This window comes from Talaromyces amestolkiae (genome assembly GCF_001896365.1).
Source record: "Talaromyces amestolkiae strain CIB chromosome Unknown scaffold26.1, whole genome shotgun sequence".
Classification (NCBI taxonomy): Eukaryota; Fungi; Ascomycota; class Eurotiomycetes; order Eurotiales; family Trichocomaceae; genus Talaromyces; species Talaromyces amestolkiae.
The window spans coordinates 266,030-284,862 of record NW_024468062.1 but is presented as its reverse complement, the minus strand read 5'-3'; the positions used below and the strand labels follow the sequence as shown (position 1 = coordinate 284,862).

Below are 18,833 nucleotides of genomic sequence, written 5' to 3'. Positions count from 1 at the left end.
AAAATGTTAGTCCTGTTCAAGTAAGGACTTTCTGGGGTCGAAGTTGGAAGTATGCCTGGTATCACAATCACCACAACCGTGTAAACCGGAGAGAGGTTCTGCACGACCTAGCAAAAGACTATCGCGGACAATATGTACTCATCAAACGAATGGCGAATCACAGATCGGGAAAAGATCAGTTCTGGAGAGACTGGAATGATTCTTTGAGACAGTCTCATCATGATCGAGAAGAGATCCGGCGCGACTTAAAAAGGCATCGGCATTATTGGGACAGCGACATGAGTGAGCTCGTGAAGAGGATTGAGAAGGATCCGTACAATTTTCTCTTCGGCAGGAGTAATGCATATTTGCAAATGGGAAAGGGCTGGTCCTCCTTCTGTCGCTCGTTCCTGGATCCCGAAGGGTCTTTAGAGCAGAAACGGGGGCCGTCTTCGGCGCAAGAGCATCCAGTAAAGAATMCCCCAGCCGATGTTTCTTCAAAACCATTGAAGGGGAAGGGAGATGGTGATTTTGTTACAGTAAAATCATACAAGCCTTCCGACGTCAATAGTCTTCGTTACGACCCTATTAGTGGCCGAATGAAGCCGGTGGAGCAGCCAGCTACAATAGTGGCACGAGACGAAACCAAATATGGCAGCCATATTATTGATAGTCCGGTCAAAGTCGCCGGTGAAACAGATTCTGATCATATTGGAGTTCCAGGACAGCAATTTCCCAAATCCACAGACACGATACCACCGGTGCAGTTCCCTAGACACCAGGTGCACAAGGATAGCGTCTTCTACATGGCAGGTCCTACAGAAGACAGCACTGTGGCCTTGAAAGACACCTCAAGTATACCCACCAAAAAATTGCAATGTCCCAAAAATGCGCCAACCAGTCAGAAGAAGCAACTATACTATGAGCCCAATGAAATGAAAGAAGATGATGTCGACTTGCTTCGTGCAAGTGATATTCGGGCATCATACTTTGCTGGTGAGACCAAACAAGAGTTGGCAGAGAAGAAGAAACAAGCTAGGGAAGCAATGGAGAAGGAGTATACTTTGGCTACTCAGCAGAATATTGACAATGAGATACTTCAGGACCTGAGACAAAAGAAAGACGCCACGACGAATGCGCTGAGGGCCTCTCTTGACGATTTTCTCGAAGACACAAGACGTTTCATCAACAATGTTCGACTTCTCACCAACGATATACAAAATGCAAGTGATAGAGTAGAAGCAGTCACGAATACTTCTATGGACACACTGCGGATCCTTGCATTTGACCCTGTCAACTCTCAGGTAGTCTGCGCCGAAACGACATCGTCGATGCATGCGAACGAATCAATTCGTCCTGCGGCAGACGTACTGTTACATTTGAACAATCCAGCAAAGTTTCTTCCGCACTTTGCGAAAATGAAGGCAGACGGGTACGAAATTGTTTCAGGGGGTAGTGATATCCTCATATTTCGGAAGATAGTCTCCGAAGGCTCGGAGAGTACAATGACCGGATCTGCAGATATCGAACACTTCGCAATCTCAACGGAGGACGGAATTGGTTCAGCGGCCGACTCACTGGATGCCAAAGACAGCTACCCGCCACCACAGCCTTCATCGAATACAGACCGGTCAAAGTCGAGAATAGTACAGAGGCAAGAGACCGTGTTCACCGGGGGACCCCCAAATTGGTCGCCATATCATTCTCCTTCATCCTCTAGCATCGCCACAGAGGAACTCGAATACCCTCGAACCGAGACTTCAAATAAGTCATCAACAGCCTCTAAACTAGGCAAAGGTCTCCGACGCATTGTCTTGAGCGGCGTCGCAACCGCAGGAACGTTCTATGCTATTGGAGTCGTATGCGAATACTTCCTGACAGGTGGCCAGGACGGTCTGGGTCCGGAGGGATTTACTGAATTTGAAGCCGAGCGACGGCGACGTGAGTAGACTGCTACTTATGTGTTGCTACTTTTATGGGTTTGATGAGGTTGGTATTGGTGTATGATATTGCGGACAATCCCGTTTCTGAGAAATACTCTACTCAATTATATACAAACTCTATTCAAGCTTGATCAACCATGTACTTCTAATTTTCAGAAAAGACTATTGTAGACTTCATCATCTTTGAGGCATCCACCAGTATCGTTATCATTCCACCTCCAGTTACATACGGCTCAAAGAGGCAACAAATAATGGCCTCTGATTGGCCTAATTAGTATACTCTTTCCGAGTCTTGGCAAGTAACACAAAGGAAATCTTGGCAAACAGGAACAGGCCTAGCGCACTCCCCCCTTCATTTACTACGTACCACGTAGAAGTTAGAACGTTCGGCAAAAACAGCCTCAAAATCAATTTCGCATTCTTTTGCTGTTTCATGCTAAAATGTCGCAATGGGTATGTGGCTGTGTACGCACATGTGGAATTGTTTCATGTTTATATGTACGGGTCTTTCTGTGTGGAAAGGTCTAGGAATGAGATGAGACGAGACGTCTCAAGGTATGACTATGTGGCTGTACCTTCGTCTGTACCAAGGTAGAGAGGTACGTGTAAGTGGTACAAACATACTTGCTAGTGGGCTGCATCTCATGTGCAAGTTACAAACACGTATATGCAGGCACAGAGCAAGGCAATTGTTTCAACAAAGAAATGACTTCTGGATTCAACCCGGGAGATAAGCTCTATGTTCGTACCGAGATCATGCGTATTTTCTATTGTTTCAGAATGAGACTGTGTTAAGCCACATGCATCTGGATGGCTGAGACTAATCATTGATTCGAGCTAGCTGTGTCCAGATATCCGTTTCTTGGTATGTAAGTTTGTTGCTTTGTATGCCAGGTTTCTCTTTCTTTCTACGTGCATGAGGCATCTAGACTCCCGACTCTCGAGTCGTGACGGTAATGAAGGTAGATTGAGTATCACAGCTTCTCGCTAAGCTAAATAACGTGTAAGTATGTGATCTAGAGCACTGGCTCACATGATGCTACTCGTGCCTGTTGATCTTTACTTTCTCCGGAGCGTTTATGATCTATCGACTGTTCGAGCTGTGAGTCTGGGATTTTAACTCGCATCGGCCATAGCCTAGTTTTCTTGGATTGTGCAATCAAATCGACCCATTTGTGTAGATCAATTATCGGTAATTAGTATGCATGGGGAGATTGGGGACTTGTTGAATCTTGACATTGTTTGCTGAGGTGCTCCGCCGCTCCGTAGGAAACGAGTTGTGATGTTGTGTTTTTCTCCGAGCCAAGGCCATGAATCCATGTAAAATGTCAACTGTTCCGAGTCAAGACGAACTTCAATGGCTGATGACCTTGAACGAATTACGAAGTCCATATTAAGTATGGTCGGTCATTTTTCAGCCAAGTACGGATGACTAACAGTTCTACAGATCAAGAGCCTAGAAGACGTAGTGCCTGACTAGTCAGGGGCCGTGGCCGAAGTCAAGGGTCTCGGTAATTAGTTTGCTGGACTCGGCAGTAGACGTACTACTATCTGTAGCATTCTGTTCCTGAAGAAGGTGACGATTCTATCTCTGATTACGACCAGCGGCTTAGGCCATAGCTGTAATGGCGCCGGTGTAAATTAGGTTGGTATTTGGGATAATCTCTACCACATCCGTCACATACTGGCAAATTGTTAATCTGTTAGTGAGATTCAAGACTAACACAATTTGTCTGTACTCGACTACTTGGTCATAGTACAGAGTCGTGAAGAAAATAGAACTCTTTCCGACTGAAAGGAACGCAAGGAACGCACAAGTCTTCCTGTCGAAGTTGACGAACCGTCCGGGGTCTATAAAGAGACCTGCAGAAACTCGGCACTTAGAAACAAGCCATGGAACATCAAAGACACAGTTCGTACGGAGTACGTATGTACGTATATCAGATGATGGTAAGTAATAAGCACAACAACAAAGCGATGTCACGGAAATAGTCGATTCGTTCGCAGACTCTTGAAAGACTGAGAGGAATCGTCTGCACTTCAAAAAGTGCACGCACTTCTCCACCCATAATGCCACGTCCAGGCACCAAGCAGAAACACCGGTGGGGCTTGGCTGCAGCTGCAGCCCCTGCCGCCTTCCCTGAAAGGGCTTGATGTTCCAACGCAACCCATGGAAGTGCTACAGGCGCTATACTGTTTTGCGACTAGTGGCTTCCTCGGCCGTTTTTTACTAATTTATTTTTACGAATACATCCCGTATTTGACTCGTGGGCAATGGTCACGGCTACATACGGAATGGTCTCGTCGGCTCGACTTCGCTATGTACAACGTAGTATGTACCTCGATAATATCTACTACTTGTATAGGAATTATCGTCTAATGACCCAAAATGCAACCCTCCCAGTAAGTTCTATAATATTGCATGAGCGCGCGCACCCGGATGCGAGAACACACGACAATGAGGAGACTCCTCACTGTAACAAGCCACGTAATAATGCTGAGTAGCTAATACGATCACATGGTTACAAATGGCACTTCTACTCGTATCATTCCGGTTGACGTGTATCTGGAATACGTACGAGGAATCGTCCGTCTTAACAAATTTCCCGGGGATCCACTATGCCATAGCCTCTCTGACGATCCCTGTACCAGTGATGAATCTAGATTTGGGACCTTGTCTGCTTGGATTGCTTCAATGATGTCCCGATAAGGCTAGGCTGAGCTATGATTCGAGAAGTGTAAAGTTAGGATTGTACGGATTTGGATGGATTCGTACGCCACATATCAGTGCTGTCTCGAATTTCATTATACTGCTGTTCTAATACTTTAAAGAATGCGATCAGTTTGCTGATTTGTCGCGCATATATCATGTATCCCACATTATAGCATAAGAATTGGTTACTGCTACGACCATGACGCGGCGAGGGAGACTCTCCTCAGTCTGAATGGAGACAGCGCGTACGCATTTTGGAGCCAAGAATACGTCTTAGGTAAGTACAAAACAGCCGAGCTTACTCGACTTCTATTTAACTCCTCTAGTGCTTAGGGTCAATGACGGTAATATATGTAACGACTAATACGCAAACCCGTGGCTCTCATCCAGCCAACCGCCCGTGGTGGGGCAGCCGGACCGGGACCCAACATCGCACTATTTAATGATTTAATTAGATTAAGCATCTTGGCTCAGAGTGCGTGTCATTAAGTACTTCAGACACTAGAGAGAGCGAATGCTGACCCGCCCACATTTCGCCCGCTCAGCCTTCCTTCCTTTCCCCCTAACTACCTACCTAACCCAATCTAAACGACCCAGCTTACTCCTCTCTCTCTCGCTCTCGCTCAGTCATCTTCTTTCCTCTTCCTTTACTCCTCCATCCATGCATTGCTGCTCTTGACGATTTGCTGTCGTTTTGTTTTGCGGTGCCTCGCTCGCCCTGCGTCGACGCTTCTGAAAGGGACGAATTTATCGACAACAACAGCATTCGCCGCTCCCTCTGCATGTCTATCGTCGCGCATTTCTCGCATCCTCGTCTATCCTTAAAGTTCAATCTCGCACGCCACGCTTCCGTGATTTAAAACCGCTTGGTCGATAGTGACGTCCACTCTACGCTCTTTTTGACAACCTATACACTCGTTTAAAACAACTCTAGGGGAATCAATTCTATTCCCCATCCACTCGTTTTTTGATTGTGCCAAAAGATAAAAATAAACCGGTCGTTCGTTATTGGGTGGTCCTCCGAAACCCTTACATATCGTGATAATATTTGCTGTGGGTGGGTTTTTATCGTTCATTCAAATCTTGGTTAGGCAAGGAAGAACAGTGTGTTGATTGTTTGGAATCTCTAGTCATTTTCGATCGTGAATTTGATAGTTTGACACGCCATTTTTACGCTCCTTGTCGGTCTCCGTGAATACTTACGATTAACGACTGCTTCGGAATAGAATCACCTGTCCTTAAAGATGCGCTCAATCAGCCTCGTGGCTCTTGCCGCGCTCTCGTGTGCAACCGAGTCTCTCGCAGCAGATGTTCTACGCCCCAAGTACTACTTTCCCCGTGATGTCAACCGACGCACCAACACTACGTCAACTTCCACGAGCAGTGGAACTTCCGACGAAATTGTCGTCCCCATCTACGTCTACGTCGGTACTGATGGACTCACTACTACCGTGACAGGAACCCCTCAAACGAAGACTATCACCGACCCTGTCACAACGGCTAGCCCAACCTCTGTTACCGCTGGTGCAGTGACAGCTGCTGCGGACTCCACTACTGCATCATCTCCCGACTTGGTGGGTGCTTTGGGAAGCGACCTTAGCAACTTGTTGGACCCTACTACCACTGCGGCCGTTGGCTCTACAACTGGTCTTCCTACTAGCGTTGTGCAACCAACAACTTCAACTTCTGCTTCGATCACGGCCACTATTACAAGCGGTTCTTCGTCTGCCACGTCCACCAGCACTAGCTCTGATGGAAACCTCATTTCCGACCTTTTGGGCTCTAGTGGAATCCTTGGTGGATTGTCTCCTAGTTCAACCGCCTCATCGAGCGCTCCTGGTATCACGGTCGGTCTGTCCAGCATCTACTCATCCGCGGTAATCCCAACAGCTACTTCATCAGCATCAGCATCTGTATCTGCATCTGCTAGCAGCAGCAGCAGCACCTCTGAAGGTCTTTTGCCTTCATTGTTGAGCTCGCTTCTTCCCATTGTTCCAAGCAGCACCAGCGCCAGTGCCAGCACAAGTACAAGCACAAGCGCAACTGGATCTAGCTCTGCCACGATCTCTTCTCAGTCGAGCGGCTCTACTGGCCTTCCTTCTCTGTCAATTCCCATCTCGATTCCCAGTTTGACCTTGACCTCGTCCACTGCTATCATTCCTCCTGCTAGCAGCAGCCCTGCTATTCCCACGGGTACAACTTCCAGCCCATTGTCTAGCGGTGCCGTTACATCCAAGGTCCCTGTCCCGTCTACAAGCGGATCGGCTACTGCATTGGTATCATCTTCCGCTCCTTTGAGCAGTACTCCTGCTACCGTCTCTCCTTCGACTGCCGTGCCCTCTCAGACACAGACTACCGCTGAACCATCTGCCACCACTTCTAGCTCATCTTCGACAAGCGCAACTTCAACGCAGACAACTCAGTATATCCCACCACCAGTTCAGACCCCAACTGAGACCAGCACTGGAACGACCGCTTCGTCATCTTCCGGACCTACTCAGATTCCCCAGGCCATTTCCCCTCCAGGTGGTACTCCAAACACTCCTGAGAACTCTACATTGGTTCAATTCGGTTTCAACAAGGCCTTGTCATGGGAGACTGTTGCTACATCCGCCAACTGGGCCGACCAGATCTATTACTATACTCCTATTGGTGTTGCCTATGCTCTTAATGACGCCACAAGCGACGTTGTCAACTATTGGCTTGGTTCGTACGATACCAAAGCAAGCCTCGGCTACGACACGACCCTCATCAAGTTCTTCATCCCAGCCGACCAGGTTGACACTCTAAACGGTCTCCGACTCCTCCCATCGTCCAACTTGTACAAGCAGCCAAACACCCCCAATGATGCACCAACATATGACCAGGAATCGATCGTGAACTTGTTCTCGATGCTAAACACCGACATTCCTCTTGTTGCTCAACAACCTGCTGGCTCTACTCCTTCCAGCACCTCTAGTACAACTGGAAACGGTAACACGACTGGTGGCAACGATGACAGCGGATCCAACCCTGGTGATGGCAGTGCAGGTACCAGCAGCAATGTCCGCGCCAGCTCTGTCGGTATTGGTGTCGGAGCTGCCGCCGGTGCCGCTGCTTATGCTGGAGTCATGTTCTACGTTGCCCGCCGTTACAGGAAGCGCAAGCAATTGCACGCCCGTTCCCCCTCGGTCACCACTGCTTCCATGAGCGAAGTTGGCGGTGCATCCATGTTCGCTCAGGGTGCTCGCATCTCACATAACAGTGGCCGAAGCGGTCGTACTGCTATGATCAGCGCTCCTGTCATGTCCGAGAACTCCTTGGGATGGAACTAATCCGAGCCACGACGCACCAGATTAATTTGACTTTTTTTATATAACCCGCACAATCAATCTCACCCTTGTCTTTACAACCGCCTCTCTTGTATTTTTGTCCTACAACTATCGACTTCACTATCGACTACTTTTCCTTTATCTTTTTTCCTTTTCTTTTCCATCATTTCTCTTTTGAATGGAATCTCTGAACATTCAATTATTCCCCATTACGTTTTAACTTTTTCTTTTCTGATCTCAAAAACGACTTACCCTAGATTATACCTTTACATGTATATGCCTACGGGTACTCATTCCCTCTTTCCATACTTTCTGATTGAGGGCTTACTCCTTTTTTCATATGACTTTCCAGTCGAAGCTCGTGATCGGGCCTTGTTTTGAACAAGCTGATTTCGTGTCTTGCAACTCTTTGTACAGATGTATATTTGACTCTTGGTGGGTGAGCTGTGATAGAAGCTTCAATTGTGGTGGAGGTGATGTTGAGTTGGATTTAATGAATGCTTTATTTTCTAATCTTGCTGTCTTGGTTGCATAAAATTTGTAGTCTAACTTGTAACAAATCTAGTACTGTGATCTATGTGCAGGGGGGTTGGCTATGATATTACATGTGACTACGTTGAAGCTGCAAGGCAACCAACTACCTCAAACTCCCTCTGTTTACATCAAACCAAAATGTCTCTATTTTCCTTCCAACAGAACTTCTACAACACATCGCAAATGACATAGAGTCCCTCGAGACCCTGCGCGCACTATCCTGCGTAAATTCGCGTTTTTACGCCATTTTCAACCCCGTGCTGTATCAACAAGATGCTGATAAAGAACAAAGCTCTGGGTAGCATCGCCGTCACTTGGGCCGCTTAGCACGGGGAACTCGAAATACTAAGAAAGGCATTGGATCACGGTGCTGTAATACCGCCTTGTGCGCCGGAGCAGAACAACAGTTCGGGATTCTTCCAACGGAGGAAACGTGTATCCGCGAATTGGGGCATGCACGTTCGTGATGAACGGACTGATCATCCCCTGTGTACGGCTGTCAAGTATGGTCATGCAAATATTACGGAATGCTTGATTGTCAACCAAAAGTGCAAGATAATAATGTGGGATCGAGAAGGTCATCTCTTGCTGAGCGTTGCTGTGATTCATGGGCATACACATATCATCAAACTCTTGCTTGAGCTAGGATCTCCACAGGTCGATAGGAAAAATCGGATGTTTGAGAGCCCCATTCAGATTGCAGTTGTGCAGGGTAACGAGGCAGTCATCAAAGCGTTACTCAATCCTCCCAATCTGCAATGTTACTGGCCAGATCTTCCACAGATACAACAAGCATTGAAGTACGCCTTGTTCTCGGATGAAGATAAACAGGAGCGTATCATCGACCTCTTATTAGACTCAATTTCTTTTCAAGAACTCCATGCATTAGATTTTGAATTTGAAAACCCACAGGGTTACGAGTCTATTTGTCCATTATCATGGGCTGTTGAGCAAGAGGATGTCAAATACTTGAAACGCTTTTTGAATAAAGGCGCCGATCCAAACGATGATTGGAGACCATCTCAATCGCATATTTTGAAGGCCGTCAGACTCCAAAGGGCGGATATGGTGAGCCTCTTGGTCCCTGGATCAGAACAAGCACGATGTATTATGGCCCTGGCTTGGAGCGTGAAGCTGTGGTCCACTTCCTTACCCTTTGATGACGATAAACGCGGCATTCCGCGAATCCTACTAGAGAAAGGGGCGTTACCGGATTATGATTCATTCGATGAGGAAATCATACTAGGAAGATCCAAGGAGGCATACGATGGAGAGAGTTTTCCGTCAGAATTGCTGTCAATGATCACTCCGCCGCTGATCATGGCGGTTGATTACGGCCATTTCGAGTTGGTACGTTTATTACTTGAGTATGGGGCGAATATCAATGTACGATTTCATGGCACCTTGGATCATGGCCGGGGCTGGACGATGCGAACACCTCTGTCATTAGCTGCTCAACTTGGACATCAGGACATTGTGCACTTTTTACAGGATCGTGGAGCAGAAGTGCCAGCTCAGTCTGAACTTGACTGGTTAAAAGGCATAAAGACGCCCCTTTAGTCCAACCGATATAAACATATTGTAGCCAAGGTTGAAGCAAGAGTCATTGGCTATCTAAGTAGATGAAACAAACTGTAAGGCCTCGCTCCGCTCAACCACACCCTGCTGCGGAAGATTGCGTATGTGATTGACGACCCCTACAGCTGCTTATTAAAAATCTACAAAACGCGCCTTAAGATTTTTATAATAATGAGGAGTAGGCATTGATAAGATACTGTCAGTGGCTGTTACCTTTGTTGAATATGTATGTGGTCTGACTCATAAAATTGAAGTAGAGTGATTGGTACATGTGAAGGGAGGTGGCTATGCTGCTACTAGCCCTAATTACTTCTTGCTAACATCCATGCTACAAACGAACTTACCTAGGTGCCTACCTGACACTCAAAACTTTCATTTCATCTATCAAAATGTCTTTCTCGTCTCTCCCGACTGAGCTTCTACAACACATCGCATACGACATAGAATCTCTCGAAACCCTCCGCGCCTTGTCTTGCCTGAATCAGCGATTCTACGCAATTTTTGATCCTTTTCTCTACCAGCAAGATGCTTGCAACAACAGCAGTGCTCCCGGTAGTTTGGCTGTTGCATGGGCTGCCGAGCATGGAAATCTAGCTTTATTGAAGAAGGCATTGAGCTATGGCGCAGAAATATCATTATCATCACCATATCCACAAAAGAGAAGACTAAGACCGGTCCCGGAAGAGAGGACTAATATGAGAGGCGACTGGGCCCAACTTTCAGCAAAAGACCGACCTGAACATCCTCTCTGTATAGCCGTCAAAAGAGGCCATAAAGCCCTCACAGAATTCCTGGTCGTCAACCGGCGGTGTGACATCAATATGCGAAACCAGCAAGGATTTCCTTTGTTGAGTCTGGCCGTGCTTTATGGACACATACATCTCATCAAACTTTTACTTGAGCTAGGTGCCTCCTCGCAAATGACCGACGACTACTATCGGGTACCGATTTGTACGGCGGTGGTGGAAGGTTTTGAGAGGGGTATGGAATTGCTACTTGATCCAAAGTTACGTCGGGACTGTAGGCCGTCTATTGAACACATGCAACGCGCACTTGAATCTGCTTTACATGCAGACGAGGAGATTTACAGTAACAAGGACAACATCATACGCATTCTGCTGGATTCTGGTCTTCTTGATGGCGAGAGCCGGTTGGATTTTACATTCAGAGACAGGCGCAAAACAACAGAGATAAGGACTCCATTACACTGGGCTGTTGAGCAGGTCAATATCAAATACTTGCAACGCTGTCTGGAAGCAGGCGCAGATCCGAATTTCCCAAGAAATTCAGTGCCATGGAGCATTGCTTTGGTGCGAGCAGTGAAACTTAAGAATGAAGATATGGTCAAACTTCTACTGCCCAAAACGCGGCGGGTGCAACGCACTCTAGCTCTGGCATGGAGTATCAAGTTGTTTGCCCCTGAAGATGACAAGGGACGCAACATCCCACAGATCCTACTGCAGAATGGAACTCTGCCTGATTATCAGGAGGGCGACGATGCATTCTTACGAAGCGGTTCAAGGAACACGTTTGGCGAATGCACTCTTGGGGTTGAGTATCCAGAGGAGCTGACGGATGCCCCCTTAGTTCTGGCCGTTCATTCTGGAGATATTGATTTAGTGCGATTACTGGCTGAGTATGGCGCAAACGTCAACGTCAACTTTCTTGAGTTTTTGCCATCCTTCGGCGAGGTCCTTGAACCTTTGACGTTGGCGACAAAATTGGGGCATTTGGAGATTGCGCAGTTTTTGCGGGATCATGGAACTGTAGAACGGGACTATATGACCGAGATACAGGCTCATTTCGTGGGTTGGTCATATAATAGACCCGCTGAATCTTTTCTAGCTGGAGATGAAAGAGTTGCACCTATACCCGAGTAACTAGTTAAGTAACGTGAGGTACATAAGCATTAATCATTTGATACATCACGAGATGTCAACGATAACAACCACTCTTTCAACCAATTTGTCCGCCATGGTCTGAATCTCCCATTTCCACCGTCCTTCTTTCCACACTTCGATGAGCCAGTATTGCCATGATCCGTTATGGTGGTTGTACATGGTCGGTATGCGGTAGAGTTCTGTATGTTTCTGTGATTGTTGATCTTCCCATCGTAATGGAAAGGTTTTGGGTATTTGCTTCCCAGGCTGTGGGATCTGATTAATGTTATTATTATTGTTCATATTGATATTGTTGTTATTAGCAATCGTCATGGACTGTCGTAATCTCCATTCTCGTTCGGCCTGTTCACCAGCTTTCCGAGCGATAACCTCATCGTCCTCGGCAAAGTACAATTCGCATTTGTTGCATTCTGTGCAGCGAGTACCAGGATTGACGCGAAAATGTTCACAAAAATGTTTGTATCCGCTCTCTCCTTCGTCAGCTTCGGCTTCTGCGGCGTTGTTCTCGTCGTCTCTTCCCGGTGGAAAGATATTTCGCCCGGCACCATCCTGTTGACGACGAGATGACGGTCCGTTCAATGCTTTGCGGCAAATGTAGCACATAGAATAGCCGCATATACAGGTTAATTTGTTGCAACCAGATGACTTGACAAACGACAGATTGCACCGAGGACAGGTTCGTTTCACTGCCGCTGTACGTGCAGCCTCTACTGTCGTACGTAGAGATTGCTGAAGCGGTTCTTCGCATGTATGCGGATCTCGCCAGGCTTTGTGGCAGGTCATACAGCTCACTTGTCGACAGGAAGGGTTTTTGCATGTAAATCGAGGACTGCGGGTACGGAGACATAGGTTTTGTAGCGAAACACGAAAGACAGCCGCTGCCGTACGCGGATAGAATAGAAACATCACTAAAAATGGTATCAAAAGCAAGGGTATCAAATCAAGAAGTAAAATGGTCGTCAATATTATAGAAAGGAGGTTTCCGCGGCGAAAGCTCCAGGAAATGCCTCCCGATGTTCCGTTGGGAGAGGTAGATGCAGGATGAAAGACAGGATCAATTTCTGCATATGAGCAGAATGGACAACGCACGAGTTTCAAGGTCGACTTTAGCAACGCTTCTGAAGCCACCCGATCCTCGAACTTGCGATAAGTCTCTGAACCAGCCTTTTCGGAAAGAATGGCTCTCTTGACAAGTATTGAGTCCAAGTGCCCCTCGCATACTCCATGGCTTACAGGAGCAACACACTTGAGCGTCGATCTTTCTGGGTCCACAGAATTATCCCATCCCTGGCCAAAGACAGCTTCGTGAAGTGTCCGGCGTATGCAATTGAAACAAATCATATGGCCTTGATCCGATGAGCAGGCAGACACTTGCTCAAATGTCACATCGTCCAAACAGCACTGACACTCGTACAGCGCGTTCTCAGCTATGGCATCTTTCTCATTGATCTCAGACGCAAAAATGTAATCTTGGTATTCCTGGCTCTCCTTTTGGTCGCGAAGCAGCGGAACAATGAACGTCTCCTGTATTTCTTGGTCGAGTTCGTCTGAACCAGTCTTTTGTCTGAGTCGAGGTATTAATAGGGTTGCACCATCACCATCTCTATTCCGTTCCCATATTATCAGAGGATTCTCATCCTTGTTGTTATCCTTCTTACGCCGGAAAGGGTTCAAATTGCTAATTGTCGCCCGCCAACCTTTCCTAGATAACTCTTTGAGCGTCGGTCTCGCACGAGTATATGAAAAGTTGACCTCCGCTAGTACACCATCAATCGTACTCCGACTCAGCCCACTAAACTCTTTACACAGAGCCGCCTTGACGGTATTACGGTACGTCTCACTTCGAAACAATTCCTCCGGCGGCACCAGCGCATCGGAATCTGCGGACGAAAGATGTCCCACGATATTATTTCTGTCACCGTTCCCATCATTTGGTATATTCCACCGTCCCTGCACCCATTGCTTCTTATGTCTCAGCAACTGCTCAACACAGACATGAAGTCGACTCTTGCCATCGAACCGCGTCAACAGTTCGCGAAATACTTCAACGCGGACGTCAGGAAATAGCGCTGCAAGTATGACTAATGAGCGATTCCTGTCTTCAAGATCTGCGCGACGTTCTTCGTTCTCAAAAAGAGAAATGGCTTGTGCTTCAGCTTCGAGGGCGCGGGCTCGGGAGGTACTGCCGAACGGGTTATTGCGTAAAGCTTCATTGATTGTGGCTGATTTGGGAGTATTTGGGCGGGAACTATTTGTTCTTGCCGTCGTTATATCTGTTGGATTCAGAGAATTTGCTGCTCCCAGACCGTTACTTCCTGTCGTTGACGCTGCATCTTTGACATTCGGCGACCCTCTTCTGTCGTTACGTAGTGGCGACGTAAATCTCGGAACCGAGGGCGACATGTCTCGTTCAAATGGGTTTGTGCATGGTCATGTATAGATAAAGAGGAGACAAAGAAGATGTCAACATCAAGATCAGACGAAAGGACAGCGTTGGGAGTGAGAGGGTGAGACAAACAGTGAGGAGTCGAGTGGAGGATTCTTTGGGGAATGTGAATTGCGGAGCCTAGGAATGGGGCCTTGTTGGGCCATGCAAGATCCGTTATCGATGAGATGGGCCTATAGGAGTGTTTGTTTCAATGTTGGCGGAGATGCACTATACTTTTTAAGGACTAGTATATATACAGTCGCCCGTCAAGCATCTGATCTGATCAATTTAGTCTCATGATAATATCAGTATCAGAATTCTATTATCATCATTCTTATAGATGTCTAAACTAAGCAAACCGAACTCCATGTCAAACATCAGAGGTATAGGTCAATAAATGCTTCAATGAAATAGATCCACTTGATCTGAATTATTCCCATTGAAGCCGAAAGAAAATAAATCATCGAGTCAACAGAAAATGGTATCAAACTCGATATCAACAAAGTATCCGTATATCAAAAGCCCATACCATCTAGAAACGCCAAGAGTAGAGTTGGATCGTAGGTATACCAATAATAAAGCCCAAGAATCTGAAACGAGAGCAAGCGTAGTGTAAAAGGTATATCAAATGTACAGATTATATCGTAAAATCGTTGTCAAAAAAAAGACTTCTCCTTCTCTTCAGCTCAAAGAGCACGACTTGAAGAGATATGCTGTCGCTCGTCGTCTAGCTGCAGTTTCTCCATCAGCGCAGCTCTCATCCTCACATTCACGACTCCTCCAACACCATAGGCAGGCACAATCTTGCCCATACGTGCAAAGGAGCTGACAATATAATCTCGTCGAATACGGAGAAGTCGTTCTCGCCAGCCCAGACCGCCGGGTGGTTGACGATTATACAGATCCAAGCCCAGTAAATGCATCGGTGTACTGACGAATTGCATTAGCGCCGGACACGAGAATTGCGCAACCGCAGCTTTCATGCCGGGCGTCGAGGCGATCCAATCTGGCACTGAGGGCGCGATCAAGGGGGGAATATTGAAGGATGCAAAAATTGTCACGCTATCTCTCAAGCAGAATAATGCATATGAAACTTTGGGTATTCTCGGGGCCTGACTTGCGATTTTCGCAGCGGTTGCGGCGGCGGCGGCGGCAGATGATGCCGAAGTACCAGTGGCGGCAACAGTAACGGCCGGCGCAGAAGGATGACACTGAGCGGATGGATTGCTAGACGGTCCAAACAATCTGGCAAATCGAGCATCTTTATAAACGCAAATAGACATATTGACGATCGTGGTAGTGAGGAACTTCTCCATACCAGGGGTCACGGTTTCAAACGGCTGGTTGCGCAGTGTCGATGTGACGGTATCGATTGCATTGGCTGTCAAATATGTACCGCCGTATAGAGTATATATAAGAATAAATGGGGTCGAGAGGAAGAAGCCGGCCGGTTTCCTCAACATGTCGCGGAGACATGTGGTCAACGTGTGTCGAATCGATATACCTTTGGATGCTTTTTCGATGATTGCACTGTTGTAAGTCGATGTCAGTGTGCTTCCTTTTTGTGTATTTTGTATGGTACCCACCGATCAATAATGGTTATAATAGGACAGATAAGAGCTCCCGCTACAGCAGCACTTGCAGCATCTGCCGCAAACCTCAGTCCTAAACTGCGCGTATTCCATTGCTTATCCGATTTCGTCATTGGGATCGGTATAGCTGGGACAGCAGCCCGGGCCGTGTCTCGGGACATCGTGACGGCTAATTGAGTCGGAAGGAAGAAAGGGGGATGGTGAGAGTCGGTGAGGATGATGTGAGCGAATTTGTGATTTCGAGTGTCATGGATAATTCTTCTGATAATTTTCCGCGATGAAAAGATGGATGTGATACAGAATGTACAATGAATCAAGTCAATAACCGAGTAATAATTAACTCAAATCGCGCATCAAAACAGATTCATAAAAGATAAGACAACAAAGGAGTAGAATTCAACGAAAATAATCAAAAACACGATCGGATCTCGAAAGAACTCATCTTAATCAGATGATTATGATTCGTGTAACATTCACGAGTAGAGAAGAGATACGATAGAAGTCGGTCAGCCCATGCACAGAGAGTAAATGGATGAGATAACTAACCGGCCCATTCGCCGAGTCTTCCGATGTCGACAGCCGTAGCTAAGCCTAATCAGGCCATAGTGGGGCCGGAGAATGGAGACTTCTCCGACTTTACAGTTTGGGGGGAGCGATGTCGCTCACTCATTGTTGACTCTTTACAAAGCAAGTCAGGAACAAGAAGTTCATTCGAGACAGGGTGAAAGGCAACCTTGGAACAATGGGGATTGAGTAGGTCATGTTTTTCAAGATGATGCCGCCACTGACGAACGGATTGTACGCTAAACTAGATCCCATGTAAAGGCAACTAAGTAAGCATGTCATACGCACGAACGGGAATGCGCCCATATAGGATCTCGAGAAGGTGGCTTCCCAATACATACCCGGACATATTTGGATAAAGGGGAACCCATGAAATTGAATGGAGCGATGAGCTTTCAGCCTGGGTCGCATCTATAAAGGCTAAGCCGCTGAGGGAGGAAGATACCTTTTATGCTAGATTAAAAGCCGGCGATTTGTCGATGATAACGTCGTGCTCTCATGGCGAATCGAAGCATAATAGCACTGATGAAGAGCGAACGATATATATGCACTTCACAATCAAAGGACATCAGACAGTCTCTAAAGACTGAAACTGGATCTAGCCAGCCAAACGATAAAATAGAGGTAAAGCACAGACGTTCATTTGCCATCAATCTGGAACAATTGTAGTTGTATTTCTTTTCTTTTTCAATTAGTTAGACAGTTATATAATTGAGATATAAAAAGTTTTTTCATTCTCATCCCCATTCGCATCTTCTGATTCGTCATGATTCTCCAGGCCATCATATCACCCAAATCCATTCAGATCTCATTTTGACTTTCTGTATTTCATACCAATCATTCCCTCATATCCCCTTTTCACAAACGATATATTAATATCCAACGGGCCCTGTTCTTCTTCCTCGGATTTATGCGCGCTTGCCGTTGATCTCGATCAATTTCACCTGGCTATATGTACAAGTCAGCAAATACAGACTTTAACTCAAGTTCAAGTGGGAAAATTCAACATACAAAATCAAGTCGGAATTGGCAGGAATAACACCTGGGAAGCCCCTATTGCATCAAAAATATTACGTATTAGCAAAGTGATCCGTTCCAGTTGGCTCCTGTCTCTGATGCGCGCGTGTTCTCGACATCGGGTCATGCATGTGACTACTACACAATGCGGGAGTGGCTGTGCTGGTGCTGATTATGCGCATGGATAATATAAAAAGTATATATCCCATGCCTAGCCACACAAAGCTGCAGGAAGAGGGGGAAATATCGGAGAAGTGCGGGGAATTATCGGTTGGGATCGATCACAAAAGGGAAAATCGGAAAATGGCTGCCCAAGATGATAGAACGTACCGGTCGCCGTAGGCGTAGGTCCTGCAGTCACATCGAAACAAGTCAGCAAGTGCCAAACACTAGCAGATGCATAAAAAGAGTGATTGGACAGGAGAAATAAATTGGAATAGAAATGCGATAAGCATTTTCTTTTTTCGGCTATTCAATGATGCGAGGAGAAAATAACGACTTACGAGTCAATGGTAAGAATAGCCTCTTCACCGAGAGACATGGATAATACACCCTCGTCCCAACCTGATGACAAAAGATCAGCAACCCCCTTCGCCTTGTCGCCATCGACGTAGTAGGTAACTCACCCTTGATGACCCGACCTCTGCCGATAGGAGTAGCCAATGGACCGCGGCCTTTGGAGGAGTCGAATCTATGACGCCAGAGTCAGATATGCACACCTTTGCTTTTGATATGGATGGGAAATAAACGTACTCTTTTCCCTTCTCGTGGTCTGGGTTGCTGGGGTCTCTGAGCCAGCCGGTGTAATCGATCTTGACATTGGCGCCGACAGCGGGCATGTCAGTGCCGTTACCGGGGGAGAGGACAGTCTTTTGCCAGCTCATATTGATGTAGTATATGCGTAAATGTAGAATGGGTAGATTTTGGTGATTGGAATATGAAAAGTGTAACAAAAGAGAGAAAACGAAAGAAAGAGAGGTGGTGTACTTTAAGGCTGGATGAAATCGTGGTGGGGTTGAAACTCTAAAAGATCCATAATGATCCATATCGTCCTCGACTAAGATCAACATCTCTCGACCAACAGGCTAAGTTATTACTTCGACTACATACATCGACGGACTCCGTGGTGGCGTTTTCCGTGCAACATTCGATAGATGCTCTTGTATCATGAAAGCTTATCTGAGAATGTCATTGCTTGTTACACAGGCGGTGACTCGATATTCACAGACTCCAGAGAGCTCCATACAGACAGACCAACAGAAACAATACCCAG

The 18,833-nt window shown here is 46.6% G+C and overlaps 7 protein-coding genes across 7 annotated transcripts; 4 read left to right on the top strand and 3 right to left on the bottom strand.

Moving 5' to 3' along the window:
- Positions 1–278: 278 nt before the first annotated feature.
- Positions 279–1,928, top strand: BHQ10_009745 (uncharacterized protein; the record flags this gene model as incomplete). Its single annotated transcript, XM_040882693.1, has 1 exon — positions 279–1,928. The coding sequence occupies one exon, from the start codon at positions 279–281 to the stop codon at positions 1,926–1,928; it is 1,650 nt and encodes a 549-aa protein (XP_040738247.1).
- Positions 1,929–5,879: 3,951 nt separating this feature from the next.
- BHQ10_009744 (uncharacterized protein) lies at positions 5,880–7,949 on the top strand (the record flags this gene model as incomplete). Its single annotated transcript, XM_040882692.1, has 1 exon — positions 5,880–7,949. One exon carries the CDS (start codon positions 5,880–5,882, stop codon positions 7,947–7,949), a length of 2,070 nt encoding a protein of 689 aa, XP_040738246.1.
- A 1,206-nt stretch (positions 7,950–9,155) lies between these two features.
- On the top strand, positions 9,156–10,040 carry BHQ10_009743 (uncharacterized protein; the record flags this gene model as incomplete). Its single annotated transcript, XM_040882691.1, has 1 exon — positions 9,156–10,040. The coding sequence occupies one exon, from the start codon at positions 9,156–9,158 to the stop codon at positions 10,038–10,040; it is 885 nt and encodes a 294-aa protein (XP_040738245.1).
- Positions 10,041–10,447: 407 nt separating this feature from the next.
- On the top strand, positions 10,448–11,938 carry BHQ10_009742 (uncharacterized protein; the record flags this gene model as incomplete). Its single annotated transcript, XM_040882690.1, has 1 exon — positions 10,448–11,938. The coding sequence occupies one exon, from the start codon at positions 10,448–10,450 to the stop codon at positions 11,936–11,938; it is 1,491 nt and encodes a 496-aa protein (XP_040738244.1).
- Positions 11,939–11,983: 45 nt separating this feature from the next.
- On the bottom strand, positions 11,984–14,362 carry BHQ10_009741 (uncharacterized protein; the record flags this gene model as incomplete). The annotated part of the gene is made up of 2 exons (XM_040882689.1): positions 11,984–12,508; positions 13,049–14,362. The coding sequence occupies 2 exons, from the start codon at positions 14,360–14,362 to the stop codon at positions 11,984–11,986; spliced, it is 1,839 nt and encodes a 612-aa protein (XP_040738243.1).
- A 711-nt stretch (positions 14,363–15,073) lies between these two features.
- On the bottom strand, positions 15,074–16,140 carry BHQ10_009740 (uncharacterized protein; the record flags this gene model as incomplete). Its single annotated transcript, XM_040882688.1, has 2 exons — positions 15,074–15,917; positions 15,974–16,140. The coding sequence occupies 2 exons, from the start codon at positions 16,138–16,140 to the stop codon at positions 15,074–15,076; spliced, it is 1,011 nt and encodes a 336-aa protein (XP_040738242.1).
- A 1,311-nt stretch (positions 16,141–17,451) lies between these two features.
- Positions 17,452–18,444, bottom strand: BHQ10_009739 (uncharacterized protein; the record flags this gene model as incomplete). The annotated part of the gene is made up of 6 exons (XM_040882687.1): positions 17,452–17,491; positions 17,555–17,596; positions 17,891–17,911; positions 18,064–18,124; positions 18,187–18,251; positions 18,314–18,444. 6 exons carry the CDS (start codon positions 18,442–18,444, stop codon positions 17,452–17,454), a joined length of 360 nt encoding a protein of 119 aa, XP_040738241.1.
- Between the last annotated feature and the right edge of the window lie 389 nt (positions 18,445–18,833).